Source organism: Talpa occidentalis, unplaced genomic scaffold (assembly GCF_014898055.3).
Source record: "Talpa occidentalis isolate TD23 unplaced genomic scaffold, MPIMG_talOcc4v2.1 talOcc4.2, whole genome shotgun sequence".
Taxonomy (NCBI): domain Eukaryota; kingdom Metazoa; phylum Chordata; class Mammalia; order Eulipotyphla; family Talpidae; genus Talpa; species Talpa occidentalis.
This window is the reverse complement of record NW_023602073.1, coordinates 95,822,345-95,844,380: the sequence shown is the minus strand read 5'-3', so window position 1 is coordinate 95,844,380 and position 22,036 is coordinate 95,822,345. Positions and strand designations below refer to the sequence as shown.

Here is a 22,036-nt window from a genome sequence, read left to right as displayed (position 1 = left end):
GGCTCTTTTCAGACCTTGTCTACTAAATAACTGAGCCCTTACTAACATGTTATACATTAGCGGAATCACTACTCAGAAGTAGAAAAAGAATAAAATGATGATACATCAAGTAACTATGACTGGATGAATTTCAGTGGCATCCTGCTGAGTAAAAGAATCAGAACTTAATACTATGGCCCATGTGATTCCATGTGTGTGATAGTCTTAATAGGCAATTACTTAGGGAGGATGAAAATCATACGCATGGTTCCAAGAGGCAAGGATGGGGGAAGGAATATATTATAAAAGGGGCATGAGTAAACATTTGTGGTTTTTTTTTTTTAAAGAGTAGCATGGCTTTTTTTTTTTTTTTTTTAAAAGATTTATTTATTTATACAAGCACTGGGTACAGTCAGAAGCGCGGGAGGGTGAGAGAATTCACCAGAGCCAGAGTGGGGAGCAGAGCAGGCAGAAGGACCGAAGTACACTGCTGAGGGGAGCAGCGGGCGGCAGGAGAGGTCTGTGCACCATGTGGGACCCTCCTCCAGTGGCCAGGGAGCAGCCAGGGATCAATCCGGTGCTGCAGAGGCTGTGGGCAGCTTTGCAATCCAGCGCTCAACCTCTGCGCCACCAGGGAGGCCCAACATTTGGTTTTAAGGTTGATGAAATAGTCTGTATTTGATTGTGGTGGTAGATACATGATTATAGACTTATTTCTAATATATGCGATACTTCCCTTCGGAAGTAGTCTTGAATGAACAAATTTATATGCTGCTTTGGAACTAATATTATCACCATGTATCCTATGCTGCAGTAAATTCTCAATAGTTATTGAGGTGCCTAGAACTAAATTTATCTGCTTTGTAAATTCTGCCTTCTGCTTTTTAAATATCAACTTTTTTTTTTTTTTAATCAGTACTCTATCACTAGCTCATTCACTGTGGTCTGCTTTTAAAAACTTATTCTTTCTCTTTGCATTTATTTATTTTTTTAAATACTCAAGTTTTTTTTTTTTTTAAAGATTTATTTATTTATTTATTTATACAAGTACTGGGTACAGTCAGAAGTGCTGGAGGGTGACAGAATCCACCAGAGCCAGAGTGGGGAACAGAACAGGCAGACTGACGAAGTACACTGCTGAGGGAGCAGTGGGTGCAGCAGGAGAGGTCTGTCACACCATGTGGTACTCTCAACGGTGGCCGGGGATCCAACTGGCGCTGCAGAGACTGCGGGCAGCTTTGCAGTCCAGCGCTCAACTGCTGCGCCGCTGGGGAGGCCCTCTTTGCATTTATTACTTCTAATTTGCTTTTGGCTAAAAAATGGATACAATAGACCTTACTAGAACTACATTTAAAATTAAACTAGATGGCATCGCTGGTGGCCTAAAAGTTCATTCTCAGCATTATCACCACCATGGCCTGAGTTCTATCCTCAGCCAGGGAGCTAACCCACATTAGTGCAGCAGACTTCTCCTGTCTTGCCTGCTGCTCCCCTTGGTGGTGTATTTCAGTAGATCTGCCTATTCTGCTCCCCACTGTGTCTCTGGTGAATCCTCTCTCCACCTGAACCTCTGGTCTACACCCAAGTTCTTCTACTCAAAAATTAAATTAGTGATTGCAGGATTCTTCAGTGAGTAAGTTTCTGGAACCTAGATGCATATTTTGGTTGCCTGGAGATCCTTTCCCCATCTGGCGTTTCACTTTGAGCTGTGTTATAGATAACGAGATTGCCAGGTGACTGAGGTCTTTGTTGGAAAAAAGTCATGGTCTTTGGAGGCAGAAGTGGGATATGGGTAAGGGTGGAAGTTTTACTTGGCAAAGGTGACAAATTTCATAGAGGAATCCGTTTTTTCTTTCACTAGTGTTAGTAGCAGTTTATATGTGGCTTTAAGAAATCATTGTGTCTGCTGCTAAATTTTTTTTTCCTTCTTCTGTCAGGTTCTTCAGACCAGATATCCCAGCCTATTAACAGCAACTGAACACCTTCTTGACATTTACATCCAACTTACTGGAGAGAAGCATCACTCTCAGAGTGATAGTTCTGTTAGAAATGAATGGGTATCTGAGGAAGTTATAGAAGCCAGGAGAGAAAACAACAGATTGAGCCTTGAGGGCAGAGAATTGTCTCTAAGGTACTAGACTAACCACTTTTTTTGAGTTATATTTTAAAAACTTGACATCAGAGTGGTTTTATTTTTTGAAAATTTATTTATTTATGCATACAGGAACTGGGGTACAGGCCAGAGGTGTGGGGTGAGAGGATTCACCAGAGACAGAATGGGGAACAGAACAGGCAGATTGACTGAAATACAGTACTGAGGGGAGCAGCGGGTAAGACAGCAGCGGGTGCGCCATGTGTGTAGCTCCCTGGCTGGTGATCAAACTTGTGCTGCAGTGGTTTAGGATAGCTTCAAGGGTTGCGTCTTAACTCCTTGCACCACAGGGAGACCCATAAAAGTGTTCTTAACAGCTAAAACTAACTTCTTATGAGAAGTCAGGTATTATGGAACTAAATATCCAATATACTTTATGTTGTCAGATCCCTTTTTGAGATCTGTAGTTACTAATTGAGAAGGTTTTTAAAAGTAATATTTTAGCTTTAAAAAGTAACTTTTAAAAACAAACTTGGAAACAGTTATATAATTCTTTCATTGAATTTGGGAGGAGGCTTAACACTAAGATTTTGCTGCATATGGTAAGTTCTGTGCCTTTGCACTCCTTTCTTGATGGATGATTTGCCTTTTGAGAAGTGAGAACTGGGAATAGGGATTCCCCTCAGTTTTCTCTGGGAGTTACTTGCTCTTTGTCCTCTTCTATCTTATTGGTATGAATGCAGGAAATGCGTGGTAGGTACTTTTGGCAGTGAGAAGGGACTAGGACTATTCACTTAGTATTTCCTCTGACATTTTTTTCTTTTTCTTTTTTTTGAAAAAAGATGTATTTATTTATGCATACAAGAACTGGGATACAGGCCAGAGGTGTGTGGGTGAGAGGATTCACCAGAGACAGAGTGGGGAACAGAACAGGCAGATCAACTGAAATACACTGCTGAGGGGAGCAGTGGGTGAGTCAGGAGAGGTCTGCTGCGACATGTGGGTTATCTCCTTGGCCGGCTATCGAATTCATGCTGCAGTGGCTGCGGATGCTTCATAGGTTGCATCTTAACCCCTTGCTCCACCAGGGTGGCCCCACTCTGACATTTTTTCTGTTTTCACATTGCCAGAGAAAAGCAGAGTTGTAGTTGTCAGGGGCCCCCAGACTTAAGTGAGCCACATAAACTCATGCCTTTCATGTCTTTGGCCTGTTGTCTTATTTCTTGTTATTTTGTTTGTTTGTTTGTTTTTAAAGGGATCTGTTGAATTGGTGTAATAGGATTGCTCACAGCTTTGACAGTCTGTCTTCATCTGCATCACTAAACATTTTCCAAGAGGTAAGCTGGTCTTCCTGTTTTCTCAGTGCTCTCAAAACCTGTTGATTACCATTGTAATTTTCTGTCTCTTCTTTCAGAGTTTTTCTTTTAGGTAGGTATTGTTTATTATTCTTAGATAGTTAAAACTGAGTTAATTTTGCCTCAAATCTAATTAGGCATAATAATACTGAAATTAGAGGTAACAAAAAAAGCTCCCAGGTGATTATAAAGTATCATTAAAAGTATTTCTATGATTCTTTGTTTTTTTTTTTTTCCTGTATATAACTTTCCTGTATATAACTTTCCTATATATAACTTTCTAGTCTGATAGATTTGCATTTGTCTCATCCCTCTGCTTGCCTCAGTTGAGTTTTTTAACTTTAGTCCATGGAAATTAGTGTGGTGATTATTTATTATTTTTTTTAAGATTTATTTATTTTTGCATACCAGAGCTGGTGGGCAGGCCAGAGGTGCAGGCAGTGAGAGGATTCACAAGAGACAGAATGGGGAGCAGAACAGGCAGACTGACTGAAATACACTGCTGAGGGGAGCAGTGGGCGAGACAGGAGAGGTCTGCTGAACCATGTGGGTTACCTCCTTGACTGGGAATCAAACTCGTGCTGCAGTGGCTGCAGATAGCTTAATAGTGCTGTGATTTAACCTCCTGCACCATCAGGGAAGCCCCTAGTGTGGTGGTTATGAAGTGTAACTTCTATATGCTCTTCTTGTGAAAAAATGTGTTATGCAGGAGGGAAATCTTGTTGCATTACAGTTCTGCCATACTCAATAAGAACGGAGAGAGATTTGTTCCCACCAGCTTAAGAAAAAACGTGGTACTACTTGAATATCTATTAGGTTCTTAAAGCATTGGCCAATTTGGGGGGCTACCCTGGTGGTGCAAGGGGTTAAGTGTCAGCATTATAAAGCAATCCGTAGCTACTGCAGCACGAGTTCAAATCCTGGCCAGGGAGATGACCCATATGATGCAGCAGACCTCTCCTGTCTCGCCTGCTGCTCCCCTCAGCAGTGTATTTTCAATCAATTCACCTGTTCTGTTCCCCACTCTGTCTCTGCTGAATCCTCTCACTGCCCCGCACCCCAGCCATGTGCACCCCAGCACTTGAATGAATAAATAAATAGATCTTTAAAAAAAATTGACCAATTTTGATTATAAAGTTTTGAGGTTTGCTGGAGAGATGAAATTCTGGCTTTTGTCATTGGGACTGAGAAGACTATAGTGACCCAATTTGATTTGTAGTATCTTTTTGTGTTTGGTAGTTATTTTGAGTAGAAAGGAACCTCATTTGCAGTGCAGTTAAAACTGTGCTGAACTCTGAAATCTTGTGTGCAAGCACTTTATTCTTGTTCTTCATTCTCTAGTGAACTCTCCTACTATATTTCTTTTATCTTCCTTGCCTGTAACCTTTTTTTTGTACATTAAAAATGAAATTATGGCATTACTAGGATTCCTCTTAGCTTCTTTAGTCTGTGTTTTAGAATGTCGGCGCGGGGGGAGGGAGAGGAAAGAGAGAGAGAAGAGAACTGCTATTGAAGTATAATTCACTTACCATAAAATTCATTCTTTTTTTAATAAAGATTTATTTGTTTATGCATACAAGATCTGGGGTACAGGTCAGAGATGTGGGGGGTGGGGGGTGAGAGGATTCACCAGAGACAGAGTGGGGAACAGAATAGGCAGACTGACTGAAATACACTGCTGAGGGGAGCAGCGGGCAAGACAGGAGAGGTCTGCTGCGCCATATTGGTTGCTCCCTGGCAGGCCGTGGATTGAACTTGTGTTGCAGAGGCTGTGAATTGCTTCATAGTGCATTCCTTAACCCCTTGCAGCACCAGGGAGGCCCTAAAATTCATTCTTTAAGTGTGTATAGTTCAGTGATTTTTAATCTGTTCACAGAATTATGCAGCCATCACCACTATCTACTTCTAGAACATTTTCATCTCCCCAGCAAACCTCATGCCATGAACCATTATTATCTGTATTTCCCCTTCTGCAGCCCCTCGCAACCACAAATGTATCCTCTGTGTGGAGATTTGCTGGTTTTCTACATCATTTTCTATAGATGGAATCATGTTATATGTGGCCTTTTGTGTCTGGCTTCCACTTTGCATAATCTCTCTCTCTTTTTTTTTTTAATTTTATTTTTATATTCCCCATACAATTGCAACCCCCTAATTTTGACCCCAATCCCTCCCCTCCCTGCCCTCCACCCCTCATAGAGTGTCTCTGGTTCATAGTTGTTTGTTGATTTTGATTTTCACTTTCTTATAGTTATTCATTTTCCTGGTCCCTTATTTAAGTTTTCTAGATTCCTGCTATGAGTGAGACCATCCTGTATTTTTCTTTTTCTTTCTGGCTTATTTCGCTGAGCTGCATGTTCTCTTGATTCATGTTGTAGCATGAGTCATTAACTCATTCTTTTCATGGCTGAGTACCATTCCATTGTATTGATATACCACATTTTGTTCATTCATTCACCCATTGATAGATATTTGGGTTGTTTTTACCTCTTGGCTATTTTGAATAATGCTGCGGTGAACATTTGTGTATAAGTATTTTATTAATATAGAAATGTTTGGGAAAATACAGAAATAATAGACATAAAACTTTGTTGAAGAAATTAAGTCTAGAGAGAAAGTTTTCTGACTTTGTTGCTTTGATTCCAAATGGTGTCCTGTAATTCAGTCCAATTCTGATACTGATTACCTGGAGTTAGAGTAGCTCCAAAGGTTCCAGAGCTCAGCCCTTTAGAAGACTCCCCCGACTAACACTGGCTGCCAGTATCAGGGGACACCTACTCTTAGGACTTACTAGGTATGAATTAATAGGTTCCCATGACCCCTTCAGGTTCAATCAGTTCACAGAACTTGTTGAAGGTACTATACTTACAGTATAGGTTATATTTTTATTTTAGGAACAATCAAATGGAAGATACAAATAGGGCAGGGTCTGGGAGGGTCCTAAAAACAAGAGCTTCTGTATCTGTGGAGCAGAGCATGCCATCTTCCTGATACATCATCAACTAAGACGCTCTCCAAGCATTGGATGTCCAGTATTTTATTTGGCTCTTGTGTCACTGGCCAAGTGATTGAACTCAGGCTCTAGCTGCTCTTCCTTCCCCAGAAGTTGAGGCTGAAGCTGAAAGTGTCAACTCTCTATTTTGTGTCTAACCTTTCTTTTCTTTTCTTTTCTTTTAAGATTTATTTATTTTTATACAAGAGCTGGGGTACAGGGCAGAGGCGTGGGAGAGTAAGAGCAGAACAGGCAAACAATGGAAATACACTGCTGAGGGGAGCAGTGGGCGAGACAGGAGAGGTCTGCCCTGCCATGTGGGAATCTCCCTGGCCGGCCGGGAATTGAACCCACACTGCAGAGCTGTGGATAGCTTCACAGCGCTGAGCTCAACCCACTGCGTCACCGGGGAGGCCCATGCGTCTAATCTTTCTGACCTGTTCCACCCTCCTTGAAACTAGAGTTGTTACCTCATTGGCATTAACTCAGGTGTGGTCCACAGGAGCTCAAGTAAATAGCAAAAGACTATCTTTACTTGGGTAATTCCAAGAAATTTTGAAACTGGCAAGGAATAGTGGACAAAGGTATCAGATAAATTCTCTCTCTTGTCTTCTTTTTATATGCTTGCTTGGTGGTTGATAAGCTTGCTTGATGGTTGTTGATATATTACAGTTGGAGAATTATCATATATGCTTTGCTTTACCACACTCATAGTCCTTTCTCATCACTTTGCCTTGTATTTCTTGTAGAAAGTTTGACAAAATGCTTGATATATTCAAAATTCAACTTTTTTGGAGGGTAGAGTCCATTAATGGTAATGAAGTGTGCATTGTATTTCATTACATCAGAAGACACATATCTGGGTGTGGGTACCATGTGGTTAGTTAGCTGTGATTGGGTATTAATTAGGATAATGACAGGTGATCCTTCTTGCACACCAGGAGTTCCCATTTATGGCTAAAAAGCAGTTTTTTACTATATGGGATTCAGTTTCCCCATGAACCATATGCCTTATGATTAGCACTGACTGCTAGTTTTGGCAAATTTAGGATAAACAAAATGGTTTTGCCCCTAATTTAACCAGTTTTTTGATTGTAAAATCCTCAAAATTGTTTGTGTCCTATCTCTACGATTGAGGTTCCTTGGTCTAGGGTTGGTAAATTTTGTGCGCTCTTAAAGAAGTGCTCCTGATGGGTTATATGTTCTTTCCTCATGTGACTAGGATGGTGATGCTTTGTTATTAATGTATTACTTTAAAAAAATCTGTTAGCATTTACTTTATTTTGATAGGCTTTGGACTGTTTCACAGCAATGCTTTCTAAGCACACAAGTAAACTGAAAATGGCAGAAGTCATTGGAAGCAAGTTGAACATTTCCAAGAAGAAGGTATGTAGTACTCTTTTTGTTGAAAAAAAGCTGATCTCTGCCTTTACCCAAAACAGCTTTTGAAATACTGAGTGCCTCCTCTGTTTAAGTTGGTAATTTCATTGCTGTCTTTCTTGGACATAATACCCTCACTCTCTCCTAGATTAATAGTTATCCATGTGCTTCACATCCTTAAAGTGTGCTTCCTGTGTCCTGTTTCATATGCATTATCCAGTATTTTAATAAGCAAATTTTATTTAGGTTATACACTCAGGATTAGAACTGTGTGTTAGTAATACCTTTGTAGTTTTATGCATAATTACATTTTTTCATCTTTTTATTCATATTTTCAAGCATCAGAAAATTAAAAAAAAAAACACCAATGAACACTTGTCTATTCACTTACTAGGTTCATGGCTGACATTGTTAATATTTTGCCATTTTTATTTTTTAAATTTTTTATTTTTTGGGCATAGAAGAACTGGGGTATAGACCGAGGTGTGGGGGGCGGGAGGTGAGAATTCACCAGAGACAAAATGGGGAGCAGAACCAGCAGATTTTACTGAAATATACTGCTGAGGGAAACAGTGGACAAGACAGGAGAGGTCTGCTTGCCACATGTGGGTTAGCTCCCTGGCCAGGGATTAAACTGAAATTGTAGCATTGATAGTGCTGAGACTTAACCCCTAGGCCACAAGGGAGGCCCTTTGCGATTTTTTTTTTTAGTTACAGAACTTCAATTCTTCACTAGTGTTTTTTTTTTTTTTTTTTTAAGGTATTTATTTATTTATTTATACAAGCACTGGGTACAGTCAGAAGCGTGGGAGGGTGAGAGAATTCACCAGAGCCAGAACAGGGAGCAGAACAGACAGACTGATGAAGTACACTGCTGAGGGGAGCAGCGGGTGCGGCAGGAGAGGTCTGCGCGCCATGTGGGACCCTCACCGGCGGCTGGGGATCGCTGCAGAGGCTGCGAGTAGCTTCGCAGCCCAGTGCTTAACCGCTACGCCACCAGGGAGGCCCCCTTTGCCATTCTTTATTATATCAAGATATTTATTTTTGTAGAAGAGAACATTTCAGTAGTGGAGTTGGTAGCTAGAGGCCAATTTCCTGCATTCCAACATGAATTCCTTTGTTAGGAACTGAAATAGCAAAGGTGTTCCTCAGGCTTCTGAACCTGTTGGGCTGGGTTTGGCTGCAGGTAACAGATCACATGATTAAAAGAAGTCCTAATTTGCCTACCTTGGAAGTAGGAAGTGCTGCTTAGGAAAGGGTTATTAGAGGGGCATAGGAAGCCTTTGTGGGTGCGGAGCTGTTTGAAGAGACGATAGTATTTTATGCGGCTAAATCTTTCCCCTCCAACAGGTTGAGTTCTTCTGTGAACTTTATAAACCAGAAATTGTCATCAATGAGCTAGATGTGCAAGTAGGCCGAGTACGTCTTCTACGGAAACAAAGCGAGGCTGTTCATGTACAGAGGTAAGTAAGGTTCTAATGTAAACTGAGAACCATGGAACTGTGGGAACTTCATGGAAGGTCTGGCCCAGCCCCTCATCATCTTTGAACAAAATGTGTGACTGAACTGTGCATCTCCAGTGTGTTGAGTGATATGAAGCAATGTTTTCACAGTACTTTATGAGACTAGATGTTATAAATGAAGGTGATGAGTGTCTTTACAACTTGGGACTAACAAAAGTTATTCCCTTGATTTTACTCTCCACTGTGTGTTTAGCAAATGAAGCCTCACTTGAAAGTCAGGCTATGACCTAATGTTAGTCTGTTATTTCCTGAAGCCTGGGATTGTAAAAGCTTCAGAGATCTAAGTACCACTTATTAACTATTTACTATATACCTAACATTTTGTGAATATTTTGGTTGTTTTCTCATGGGGTGGTTTGATAGTCCTATGAACTAGTTTATTAGTGTCCAAAGGCTATCATAACAAATTGTCATAATAAACTTGGTAACTTAAAACATGTTTATTCTCTCATTATTCTGGAGGTTGAAGTCTAAAATCAAGGTGCTGATAGGACCATGTTTTTCTGAAGGTTCTTACCTCTCCCTGACTTCTGAGGCTGCCAGTCTTGTCACTGGATCAGGCCAATCTCCTGTTTCCATCCTCGTAAGACCATCTTGCCTTCATGACTTCAACTTCTCCCTCCGTATGAGGACACCAGTCATTGGATTTAAGGCCCACCCTAATCCATTGTGAATATGACCTTAATTATATCTGTAAAGACAATTTTTTAAAATCAAGTTGCATTTACAGATTCTGCATGGACATGGATTTTTGGAGACTATTCAACCTGCTGTAATTAGTAGCAATTAATATTATCCGAAATGTATAGTTGAGAAAACAGAGGTATAGTAATTTGCCCACGATGACATACCTTTAAGAGACAAAGTCTTGTCTCTACTGGTATTTTGAATTTCCATAGCCTGATAAAATACCAAGTATTTAATACCCAGTGTTTGTAACGTGAATGAATTGTGCAATTCATATGTTTTAAGTACTTCTGTTTTAGGATGAGATAATTACTTTGAGCTGTCTTCACATTCTTATTTATTGAGTCTGGAAAATCTGGTTCCTCTCAGCAACACTAAGAGACAATCACAGCATGCATTTCTAACTTCCTTTTCTCCTACCCAGGGAGAAACTCACTTTTGCTGCTACTCGACCATCCTCTGTTCTTATTGAACAACTTGCAGTGTGTGTCAGCAAAGGGGAGCCTGTGTTGCTGGTGGGAGAGACTGGGACTGGCAAAACGTCTACTGTGCAGTACTTGGCTCATATTACAGGTAATTCCTAGAGGAGAATCACTCTGCCACTAGCCAATGAACATCTCACACCACCTGCTATCACTCTTTTGAAAATTAGAAGTATAGAAAGGACTATGGTTGAAAAAAGTGCCACTGCTCTGCTTTCCCTAGAAATAACCATGGTTAACAGACTGGTAATTTTCTTCTTTTCTTTTTTAAGATTTATTTATTTATGCATACAAGAACTGGGCTGTAGGCCATAGGTGTAGGGGGTGAGAGGATTCACCTGAGACAGAATGGGGAGCAGAATAGGCAGATCTACTGAAATATACTGCTGAGGGGAGCAGCAGGCACAACAGGAGAGGTCTCCTGCACTATGTGGGTTAGCTCCCAGGCCAGGCATCGAACTTTTGCTGCAGTGGGTGGTGATAGCTTAATACTGCTGAGACTTAACCCCTGTGCCACAGGGCAGCCCCAGCCTGGTAATTTTCTAATCTATGTTCTGCTAATACACACAAATTTTGTTTTGTTTTGAGAAGTGAATGGGATATACGCTGCAAGTTATATATATATAGTAAAGGAATTGGACAACTTTATGAACAGCCACCTCATTCCTATTCTAATGGAGTAGTATACACATGGGAAATTTATTTACTTCTAATTTGTAGATATTGACTTAAAGAAGGATTTTTTTTTTTATTACTGATTTCAGTTATGTGATGTTGTAGCAATAATATAGTGAATATTTTTGTACTTAACTCTCTGGGTTATTTGAAGTTTGCATGTTAAGATTCCTGAAAGAAAAATGAGAGGATCAGAGCATTTAAAAATTTGCCCTATCCCTGATTCCCACATTATTAGGGATCACACTGGAGATTATCAGTATTTAAATTTTTGAAATTACCCTTGCCATTTCTTTTTTAAGGTCACCGTTTGAGAGTTGTTAATATGAATCAACAAAGTGATACTGCAGACTTGCTTGGAGGGTAAGTGTGGTCTTCAATTTTTGTTATTTTGTGTTGACTGTGTGAGGTAAGAAATTCTGTTTAATGATGCTCACAAATAGTTTTGAAAATAAGTCCAAAGTTATATACCCTTCCCTTCTCTCCAGCAGGGTATTTATTAGAATTCATTGGGGAGATTTGGGTGTGTAGATGTTTCTTTTCATTTTTTTTTTTTTTTTTTTTTTACACAAGAACAGGGATACAGGCCAGATTCGTGGGAGGGTGAGAGGATTCACCAGAGACAGAGTGGGAACAGAACAGGCAGACTGACTGAAATACACTGCTGAGGGGAGCAGTGGGCGAGACAGGAGAGGTCTGCTGCGCCATGTGGGACTCTCGCCGACAGGCCAGGATCGAACTGGCGCTGCAGAGGCTGCGGACAGCTTCACAGCACTGCGCTCAACTGCCTGTGCCACCAGGGGAGGCCCTGTTGCTTTTCATTTTAAAGAATGTTTGATACCTAATATTCATGTATAAATCATTGATCTAAAGCATACATTCTGGAATCACACCCTTCAATTCAAGCTTAAACTTTCCTGTAGCTCCATTATCTCTGAAACATATAAAGGGAATATCAGCTTTCTAATTGATTAAATATTGCTCATGGAACTCTACTATGGTCTTTTTTGCCTTTGTTCCCTGTTGGTATTTTGGAATATGTTTGTTTCACAAATAATTTTAATTTGTGCTGAAACCTGTAAAACTGAAGATTTCTATCGGTATATGTTACATTGAGCTATAATGGCTTCTGTCCCATTAACTCTGAACACTTGCTTAAAAAATTCCTTACAGGCAAAAAATAGAATTTATTGTGCCATTTGCTCTTTATTGAGTCTGTTAGAAAGTTCTTTATCTCTTTCTTTGAGGGCTACACTGTACTGTAGCAGTATTTTAATTTTCGGTCTCCTTATTTCATATTCTTTTTCACTCTGGGAAGTGTACTTTTGGAATCATGCTTCTTCTGGTGCCTTTCTTATTTTCCCTTCCCAATACCTATATTTTGCTCTACATATATCTCTAAATATCTACTTAATAAAAGCTTAAAAAAGTTTAAATTTATCTTACGTCTTAAGATTCATTAGCTGCATCTTAAGCTCTTATTCCAATTCTACTTTCACTTTTTCCCCAGTGAACTTTTTATGTTGTTTTATTTTACTTCAGTTAATTGACATTTAATCTCTATTATCTCTTATTGAGATACTTGGCAATATATTTTTACTAATATTTGGAATTTGTTGTTTAACGGGTATGTCTATGTTAATGGGTATTTCTCTCTTTTGTACTTAACTATATATGTCTTCGTATCCTACTAAGTATTCCTAACACAAATGACATTAATCTTGTACTAATTGAACATGGTTTGGGCTGTCTCTTCTCCTAAGAATATGTAATGTTATGTCAGCCATTTTCAGTAGTTTTAAATGTGATGAGTGCTTAAGAGCCTGTTTGTTCCCTGAATGTAATTGATAATACAAAAAAGAATGCAATCAACTACTAGAATTTTTTCTTGACAACTTGGTGAAAAAGAATATATCTTTTTTATTATTAGTGTCAGTATGCCTAGTTTCTATACATTTGCCTTACTGGAAAGTGGTATGGGTTAAATCTTTCAGTATATAACATATAGTAGATCCATGGATGACTGCCTTAAGAATCCTGTGTATAAGATGGAAAGAATAGGGGGACTCACTCAGGAATAGGCAAGGGTATGGGATCGAAAAGAGGTAGTATTTCTGTTCTTAGGATGTGTGGTTAGTTTCATCTGTTTCATAGCTTATGTTAACATTTTGTATGTGTCAAATAATATAAGAAATTTATAGACCTAATTAGGTTGGTTTGCAAATCTGGATCCTTCAGGATTTTCAAAAAATTATTGAAATCAGTAGACTAGAACTGTGGAAAATGAGTAAATAATAACTCATGAGTTCTCTAATGTGCTTGACTGTTCTGAAGTGTTTTTGTTTTTTTTTTTTTATTTTATTTGTTTGTTTGTTTGTTTGTTTATACATTCACTGGGTACAGTCAGAAGCCCGGGAGGGTGAGAGAATTCACCAGAGCCAGAGCGGGGAGCAGAGCAGGCAGAAGGACCAAAGTACACTGCGGAGGGGAGCAGCGGGCGGCAGGAGAGGTCTGCGCGCCATGTGGGACCCTCCTCCGGTGGCCGGGGAGCAGCCGGGGATCAAACCGGTGCCACAGAGGCCGCGGGCAGCTTCGCAACCCAGCGCTCAACCCCTGCGCCACCGGGGAGGCCCCTGAAGTGTTTTTGAATCATTTTAGTTTTCAACTTAAATTATTGGTCTTAGAAATGAAATTTATCCATTTTACTATTTCATATCTTAGGATATGGAAAACTGTATACTTGAAAATTTTCAGCCACATTTTATGCTCTTTGTGCAACTAATCTTTTAGCTTTTTGACTCTTTTTGCATTGTCAACCTCCCTCCCCCATATTATATTGAATTAAAATTCAACTTACCTTTACTAATCCATTTCCTAATTTCCTAACCAGAGAATTAAATGCTAAGGAACAAGGTAATCTAAAAGCTAAGAAGTAAAAAATTGAGCTTTGGAGGGTCTAAATTATTACAGTGGCTAAGAATGCCACTCTCTCCCCAGTTAGTATCTTTGGGAGAAACCCCTACTCCTACAGTTCAGAAGACACGCACTTGAGTTCACTGAACATTTAAGTGTTCTTTCTTTTATAATATTCTGAAATCTTTTAGGTTAATCTTAATAAAACATGGTTAATCATTAAGTGTTATACATGATGTTAATTTAAACATGTTAGTAAAATAAACAATGTACCTTTACTGCCTAAGTGGGAATGTAAAATTTTTTCATAATTGTGTTATCTAGTCTAGTTAATTTTAGTATAGGTCCTTAATACATTTGGAATGGAGAATATAGACTATAATTTAAAACTTTATAGCAGTGTTGCAAGGGGTTAAGATGCAACCTATGAAGCTATCCTCAGCCACTGCAGCACATGTTTGATCCCCGGCCAGGGCGCAACCCACATGGTGCAGCAGACCTCTCCTGACTTGCCCGCTGCTCCCCTCAGCAGTGTATTTCAGTCATTCTGCCTGTTCTGTTCCCTGCTCTGTCTCTGGTAAATCCTTTCACCTCCCACACCTCTGGCCTAGTACCCCAGTTCTTGTATGCATAAATAAATAAATCTTTTTTAAAAATAAAATACAACTTTAACAGATAAATTATTGCTACAGTATTTCTGATTTTATGTGGAAGCCTACACTTAACTCTAAGTTTGCTTTCCAATTTCTATTACCTTCAAAGATTTATGAATCACATTGACCTTTTGTTGCAGTTACAAACCGGTGGACCACAAGCTTATTTGGCTTCCCCTCCGAGAGGCATTTGAAGAACTCTTTTCCCAGACATTTTCCAAGAAACAAAATTTTACCTTCTTGGGTCACATTCAGACCTGCTATAGGCAGAAACGGTGGCATGATCTCCTGAGACTAATGCAGCATGTGCACAAGTCGGCTGTTAACAAGGGTGAAAAAGAGAATGAAACTGGTAAGAATGCATCCTAGAGAGAGGAATTCTTCTTTTTTTTTTTTTTTGGTTAAAGGTTTATTTATTTATTTATACAAGCACTGAGTACAGTCAGAAACGTGGGAGGGTGAGAGAATTCACCAGAGCCAGAGTGGAGAGCAGAACAGGCAGACTGACGAAGTACACTGCTGAGGGGAGCAGCGGGGAAGGCAGGAGAGGTCTGCGCGCCATGCGGGACCCTTGCCCGGCGATCGAACCGGGGTTGCAGAGGCTGCGGGCAGCTTCGCAACCCAGCGCTCAACCGCTGCGCCACCGGGGAGGCCCTCGAGAGAGGAATCCTTACTTGAGGTCTGTGAGGTTGGGTCTCAGCAGAATTAGGAGAAGCATTTGGGGGAAGAATGAAACATTACAAATTGGAGCTCTGTAGGCCATAGGGAAAGATGACTAATAACTAGTATTAAAATGTTGCTGCTTCGTGATTCATGGTATGATTTACATAAAAAACAGTTGATAATGTTCATGTACAAGTGCCACTTAGGCACAGTAATTCACATTTCCCTAGAAAAAGAGCTTACAGTAAATCCTCACTTACAGGTAATAGCTTTGTTAACATCTCTGTGTTCCCTCAAATACAAAATGGAAATAAGAGTACTTAGTTCAAGAGGGTTGTTTTGAAGGTAAATAAGTAAACCAATGCATATACACAGGAAAATAACTCATAGTTAGCATATGTAACTGTTTGGACTTAGTTCTTTACATCTCTCTTTCAGATCTTTGATTTTGTGTGTTTGGTTAATTATATGTTTTTATATCTGCTTAAGGTTTTATATATGCTACAACTGAAAATGTGTTAAGTTTCTGTCTTTACTTTTTTCTAGGTTTACTCCTAAAAGAGAAATGGGAAGCACTTGGTCTTAGGCTAAGTCATGCCCAACAACAGATGAAAATGACTGAAAATGCCCTTTTGTTTGCATTTGTAGAGGTATTTTGCTTTTTGGGTTAAGGGAATGTTGATTTGATGCAAAATGAAAGTTTTATGTAGGCCACTATTTTGTATTCTCTTCATGTTAATGTTTTTACTGTTTGCTGTCTGTGCCTAAACAATAAAATAATATTTCTGGGAGAAAATTTTGAAAAATGAACTTTATGGAAATTATGAGATCTTGATGAGTATCCCCATAATTTTTAAATGTACAGTTGGAGGACAACTGGTGAACTCTATTGTTTATAGCTCTGTGTGTGTGTGAGAGAGTGAGAATTAAAGATGGTATTTTGGTAGAAGATTCACTCAATCACTTGTCTATTGGTGTCATCAGTAATTAATCTTAGGATTATTTTTTAAATCACCACTTATAATGTCCTGTTTAAGTACTCTTAAACAGGAGTTTATATTTCATGACTGTCATTGCACTGAAGCTTAATATTTAATACATTTGTTCTTTATTTTTTTCAATTAAATTTGTGGAAGATTCTTTGTTAGGCTATACATAAAAGAAAAGTATAAAAAACAGTTTAATAATAGTAAAACAATTCAATTTTTGATAATGTGTCAGCTGAATGATTTGTAGGATTGTTTTTACTGCTATTGGCAAAAGAACTTGAAGATATAAAATCAGTAGACTAGAACTGAGAATAGATTGATTTTGATATTCTTTAGCAACTATAAAAGGTCTGTATTAAAACCACAGCACACTTTTGATTGAGTTATATATCTGATATTAGACTGCTCATGGTCTGATCCCATGTTTATTTTGGGTGCTTTTAATAACCCCTTTGGCACCTTTTTTTTTGAATACTTTGTAAGTTATCTTTTATTTCACCATTGATATAATGAGATGATGTAGTTTGTTTCATCTCACTGTTAGGTTTCAGAGATACTCTTTTTATCCTTTTGGACATTAAACAAAAAAAACTAGTCTTAACTCTGGCAAGAAGCTGGCAGTCATATGAAATGTAAAATCTAAACTAATCAAGTGGGAGAGGTTTTCCCTTGGTTCTATTTCTAACCCTCTCGGCATAATTGCTTTTGATATCTTTATTTAAAAGGATTCTTAGCTTTTTATCTTACTCTATTTTCTTTTAGGGTACATTAGCTCAGGCTGTGAAGAAAGGAGAGTGGATCTTGTTGGATGAGATTAATCTGGCTGCTCCAGAGACATTAGAATGTCTGAGTGGTTTACTTGAAGGATCCTCGGGCTCCCTGGTATTGCTGGATCGAGGAGACACAGGTAGCACTTAATCTCCAGGAGCTTTGACTTGGCACAAGGCACTTTGACTTCTTTAGAGTAAGGTTCTTTGGGTTAAGTGGATTATCTGGGTCTCCAGTGAAGAGGTGGTACCTTATATTTCTGAGTCATATGCACTGTTATAAACCAAGTTACCAATGTTATATTGCTTAGATTTAAATCTAAGCCATGTTGCTAAGTGATATGATGACTGCAAAGAAGAATAAAACAATTTGTCAAGTCATTTGAGTAGTATGTGGTAGACATGTATTCTTAGTTACAAAATAGATGGTAAATTAGATGATGAAAGATAAATTAACACTGAACAGCCATACCATAAAAAGTTAGAATGATATCATTAGAGTAAATGATATACCTAGGTCTGGAAACTTTTCATTGGGGTTTGTGAACAGGCAACGATGGATTGAGTACCAACACCAACTTTTATGAGCCTAAGACAGGGTTGCTTAGCCTGTAATTCTGTGGAAGTAGGTAATGTTGTTCTGGGGGCCTGTGACTGATGACTTGATTGTTACAAGGTGTTGAGAATTTATAATTTTTTTCTTGATAGAACCACTGGCTCGTCATCCTGACTTTCGTTTATTTGCTTGTATGAATCCAGCAACTGATGTGGGCAAAAGAAATCTCCCACCAGGAATAAGAAACAGGTGAGGGAATCTGACTATAAAACTGAGGCTACCAGAGGGGGAGAGATAAAAGGAGGGTGGAGAGGGAAGTGGTGAGACGCCCAGTTGACTATGGTGGAGGACTATGGGTGCCTGGATGTGGTAGCATATACCTGAAGAAGTGGAATCTTATATTTCTGAATCATATGCAGTGTTATAAACTGATGTTATCTTATTTAAAAAGAATTAATAAGAACTTAAAAAAGAAACAGATGAGGGGTCATGGCCTGGTTCCTAAAGACTTCAAAAGGTCTCTTTATTTATTGTTTGATAATATTAATAACCAAACTTCATAACAATGCTTAAAATTTCATGATCTCTGGGGCCTCCCTGGTGGTGCAAGGGGTTAAGTCGCAGCACTATGAAGCTATCTGCAGCCACTGCAGCACAAGTTTGATCCCCGGCAGGTCAGGAAGATAATTATCCACATGGCGCAGCAGACCTCTCCTCTCTCGCCCGCCACTCCCCTCTGCAGTGTATTTTAGTAGGTCCTCCTGTTCTGCTCCCCACTATGTCTCCAGGTGAATCATCTCACCTCATGGACCACTGGCCTATACCCCAGTTCTTGTATGCATAAATAAATCTTTTTTTTTTTTAATTCATGATCTCTGATAGAAGAATCTTTAGCTTCTTTATTTACAATATTCCTCTTCCTCTTCTTTTTGTAGGTGGTAGAAATATGGTAACCCACCCAGAATACTAGAAAATCTTTTCCTTTGGATTGTTCATATGACACGTAATAGTTCATGGAGATGTTGAAAACAGATCTTTCCACTTACAGATAGCATTGTAGATATTAGTAAAAGTTCACACAAAAATTTAACATACAGTAGTAGAAATACATATTAAGAATAGAGTCCTCTTTGGATGAGGTTAAAGATTTGTAATAGAACTTTTAAGTTTCAGTTTCTACCACTAAACATTGGCTAATATGAACAAGGTATTTTATTGTTGGTGTTTTATGTGTTTAGCATTTGTGAAAAGATAAATTACAATATTTATTTGTTGGTAACTTTTGTTGAATTTTTAGTTCTATAATAAACTATTTTAAAATAGTTAAAACTTATAAAAATATTAAAGGCTTCTGAGGAAAATTTTAGAAATTGCATTAAAATTAGTATTTTTCTTTCCCCAACAATTTTTGTTGCATGTATTTTTTTTTTATTACATGCACTTAGGATCAAAAATATATGAAAATGAGGATCAAAGGTCTTATTTTTCTAACTATTTTTTGCAAGAACTATTCACAGAAGAGTTCATTGCAGAAAAGTAATAATGGTAGAGTTTATTTAACAACTGAAGTATCTCTCATTTCATTATGATCAGTTTGTATCTCAAATTGAAAGGCTTTTTATGTTTTATACCACATGAAAGTAAAACGAACTTACATACTTTTTTGGTTTGTATTTTTTTCATTGTCAGAATAGCTGTTTTAATTTCCTAAAAAGTGATTATCATAATTTTCCCACAGGTTCACAGAACTTTATGTAGAAGAATTGGAAAGTAAAGAAGACTTACAAATTCTTATTGATGATTATCTAAGAGGATTGAGTGTGAGCAAGAACACAGTACAAGGAATCATAAAGTAAGTTATCTGAATGTAGTTGTATGCCTCATGTTTATGTACTTTTCTGTTTTGCTTCTGAGTAGGGAAGACTGATGGAACGTTTATTATTTAGATTTCTATTTTAAATTTGGAAACTTATAAACTGCCTTGTGTTTTCCTAAGGAAATTACATAGAAAGTTATGAGTCACTACTTACAAGAATATGTAAATAATTAGATAATGCTCTCATAATTACTTCCGTATTCATAGATAAAAGTTCTAATTTCTGGAGATGTAAATGGCATATATTTTGGTCATGAAGTCTTACTTTGTAATTTGAATACTAGCAATGTGGGATATAGTAGAAAAAGAACTTGGTAGAAATGATCAATTCAGGTTTGGAATTTATAATAGAGGCTTCATTGAATAAAGTACAGTGGTGTGTTTGAGTGTCTTTCCTCTGTTTTTTTTTTTTTTTTTTTTTATGCCATGTGGAAAGGGTGCAATCTTTTGTATCAGAGAACCTGAATTCTAGTACTGACTGTCAGAAACAAAATTCTTTCGCTCTGGAAACATCACTGATATAATTTTCTTTTCTCTGGAAAGAAATATACAGTATCTAAAGGTTTTGAAATATGATCATATTAATGTTTTACTTTACATTTTGTGGTTTTTTTTTGTATACAAATAATTACTGAGTGCTCAAATACTAGGGTAATAGCTAAAATAAGACAAAAAGCCATAAACCTTATTGTAGATGTGATAATAACCAATAAATAATAGATAATTAGTATTTTCATTTGTAATGAGTGAAGGAAAATAAACAAATAGAGGTTAGATAATAAAGGCTTGGAGTCTTTTTTTTTTTTTTTTTAGATTTTTATTTTAGCGTATCAGAACTAGGGTGTAGGCCAGAGGTGCAGAGGGTGAGAGGATTCACCAGAGACAGAGTGGGAAGCAGAACAGACAGATCAACTGAAATACACTGCTGAGGGAAACAGTGGGCGAGACAGGAGAGGTCTGCGGGGCCATGTGAGTTAGTGCCTTGGCTGGGAATCGAACTTGTGTTGCAGTGGCTGCTGATAGCTTCATAGTGCTGAGACTTAACCCCTTGCGCCACCAAGGAGGCCCTGGAGTCCTATTTTAAATAGACTCGTCGAGGAGATAGTTACCAAAATGTTTTGGAATGGTTATCACACCACATTCTAAATTTGGAAGACCTTTTGTTAACCAGGAATATTTGAATAAAAGTATAAATATATACAGTTAAAATGCAAAAGCTGAAGATGTAACATTGGGATTATAGAAAGATTATTGGAAAATGTTAATGCAAAGTAGTGCATATTCCATATATAAAAATCCCACTTTGGGAATGTAGATTTGTAAAAAGAATGTATAACTAGATTGTAAAGAAGCAGCACAAGTCTTATGTGGATAAGAACTTGGAATTTCATCTGAAACGCATACTTAGTTTCTCTTGTTCTTGTTGTAATTGATCATGAATTTCACAAACATTTGAGTTTCTTGCCATTCTTATTTCAGTCTGAAGCTTCTTCTCTCATTATCTTGCAGACTACTAAAGTATGTGGTAATGATAATCATATCTTCATGCCTTTTAACGTTATCATAGTTACATCCATAGTCTTTCAAAACATCATGACTTTTGTTTTCTATGTGCTTATTCATCACCATTAAAGATTGCCCAGGGATTTCATTTACCTCTCAAGTTAGAGCCGACTCTGGAACACTGAATGTGGATATAGTATATTCTTGCAAAGGACCCTCAGATCTCATCAACTTTTCCTTAAGAACCAGAAGCTTCTCATCTTTCCATCAGTACTTGTTTGATAAAGGAATTGGAACTTGAATTTCTTAATTCTTACTTTACTTACTTTCTAAAGTAAACTAATAGATCCTCATTTTCTTGTTTTGAAAGATAATAGCTATGTGTAAAACAAATAAAAAAAAGTGTGAGCAATTTTGATCAATGCTCAAGGAAATTGTATTTGTTTTACCATCTAATCTATAAAAGTGCCTTTTGAGATTCTGTAGAGAAATGGGAACAACAAAATATTAAATATCTATTAGTTGATGAAATTACCTGAACTGCATCCCCTTTGTAGCTTCTACACAGCTGTGCGGAAAGAGTCTGGGACAAAATTGGTGGATGGGACTGGCCATAGACCACACTACAGCCTTCGGACTCTCTGCAGGGCCCTACGATTTGCAGCCTCCAATCCGTGTAGCAACATCCAGCGCTCACTTTATGAGGTCTTTGTAAATTCTTTGGATGGGACCTTGCTGGGTGGACTGATCACAGGAAAAGAGGGAGCAGGGATTCATATACCAGGTTTGCCTATGCTTTCCATTTAGATTAACCCACAGTCTTTCGTACCAGATTACTCTGCTGTGTTTTCTACTATTTTTTTTTTAAATTTATTTATTTATACATGCAAGAACTGGGGTATAGGCCAGTACAGGTGGTGAGATGATTCACCAGAGACTCAGTGGGGAACC

The 22,036-nt window shown here is 38.2% G+C and overlaps 1 protein-coding gene across 1 annotated transcript in view; it reads left to right on the top strand.

The window, feature by feature from the left end:
- The window catches only part of MDN1 (midasin AAA ATPase 1), a 155,615-nt gene that overhangs the window by 40,077 nt on the left and 93,502 nt on the right, over positions 1-22,036 (top strand). The window contains exons 7-18 of the mRNA XM_037518752.2: positions 1,917-2,110; positions 3,327-3,408; positions 7,709-7,804; positions 9,149-9,261; positions 10,433-10,581; positions 11,468-11,528; positions 14,872-15,083; positions 15,941-16,044; positions 17,146-17,290; positions 17,859-17,955; positions 19,445-19,558; positions 21,643-21,790. Coding sequence (XP_037374649.1) covers positions 1,917-2,110; positions 3,327-3,408; positions 7,709-7,804; positions 9,149-9,261; positions 10,433-10,581; positions 11,468-11,528; positions 14,872-15,083; positions 15,941-16,044; positions 17,146-17,290; positions 17,859-17,955; positions 19,445-19,558; positions 21,643-21,790 — 1,515 coding nt within the window. The remainder of the gene's footprint in view (positions 1-1,916; positions 2,111-3,326; positions 3,409-7,708; positions 7,805-9,148; positions 9,262-10,432; positions 10,582-11,467; positions 11,529-14,871; positions 15,084-15,940; positions 16,045-17,145; positions 17,291-17,858; positions 17,956-19,444; positions 19,559-21,642; positions 21,791-22,036) is intronic.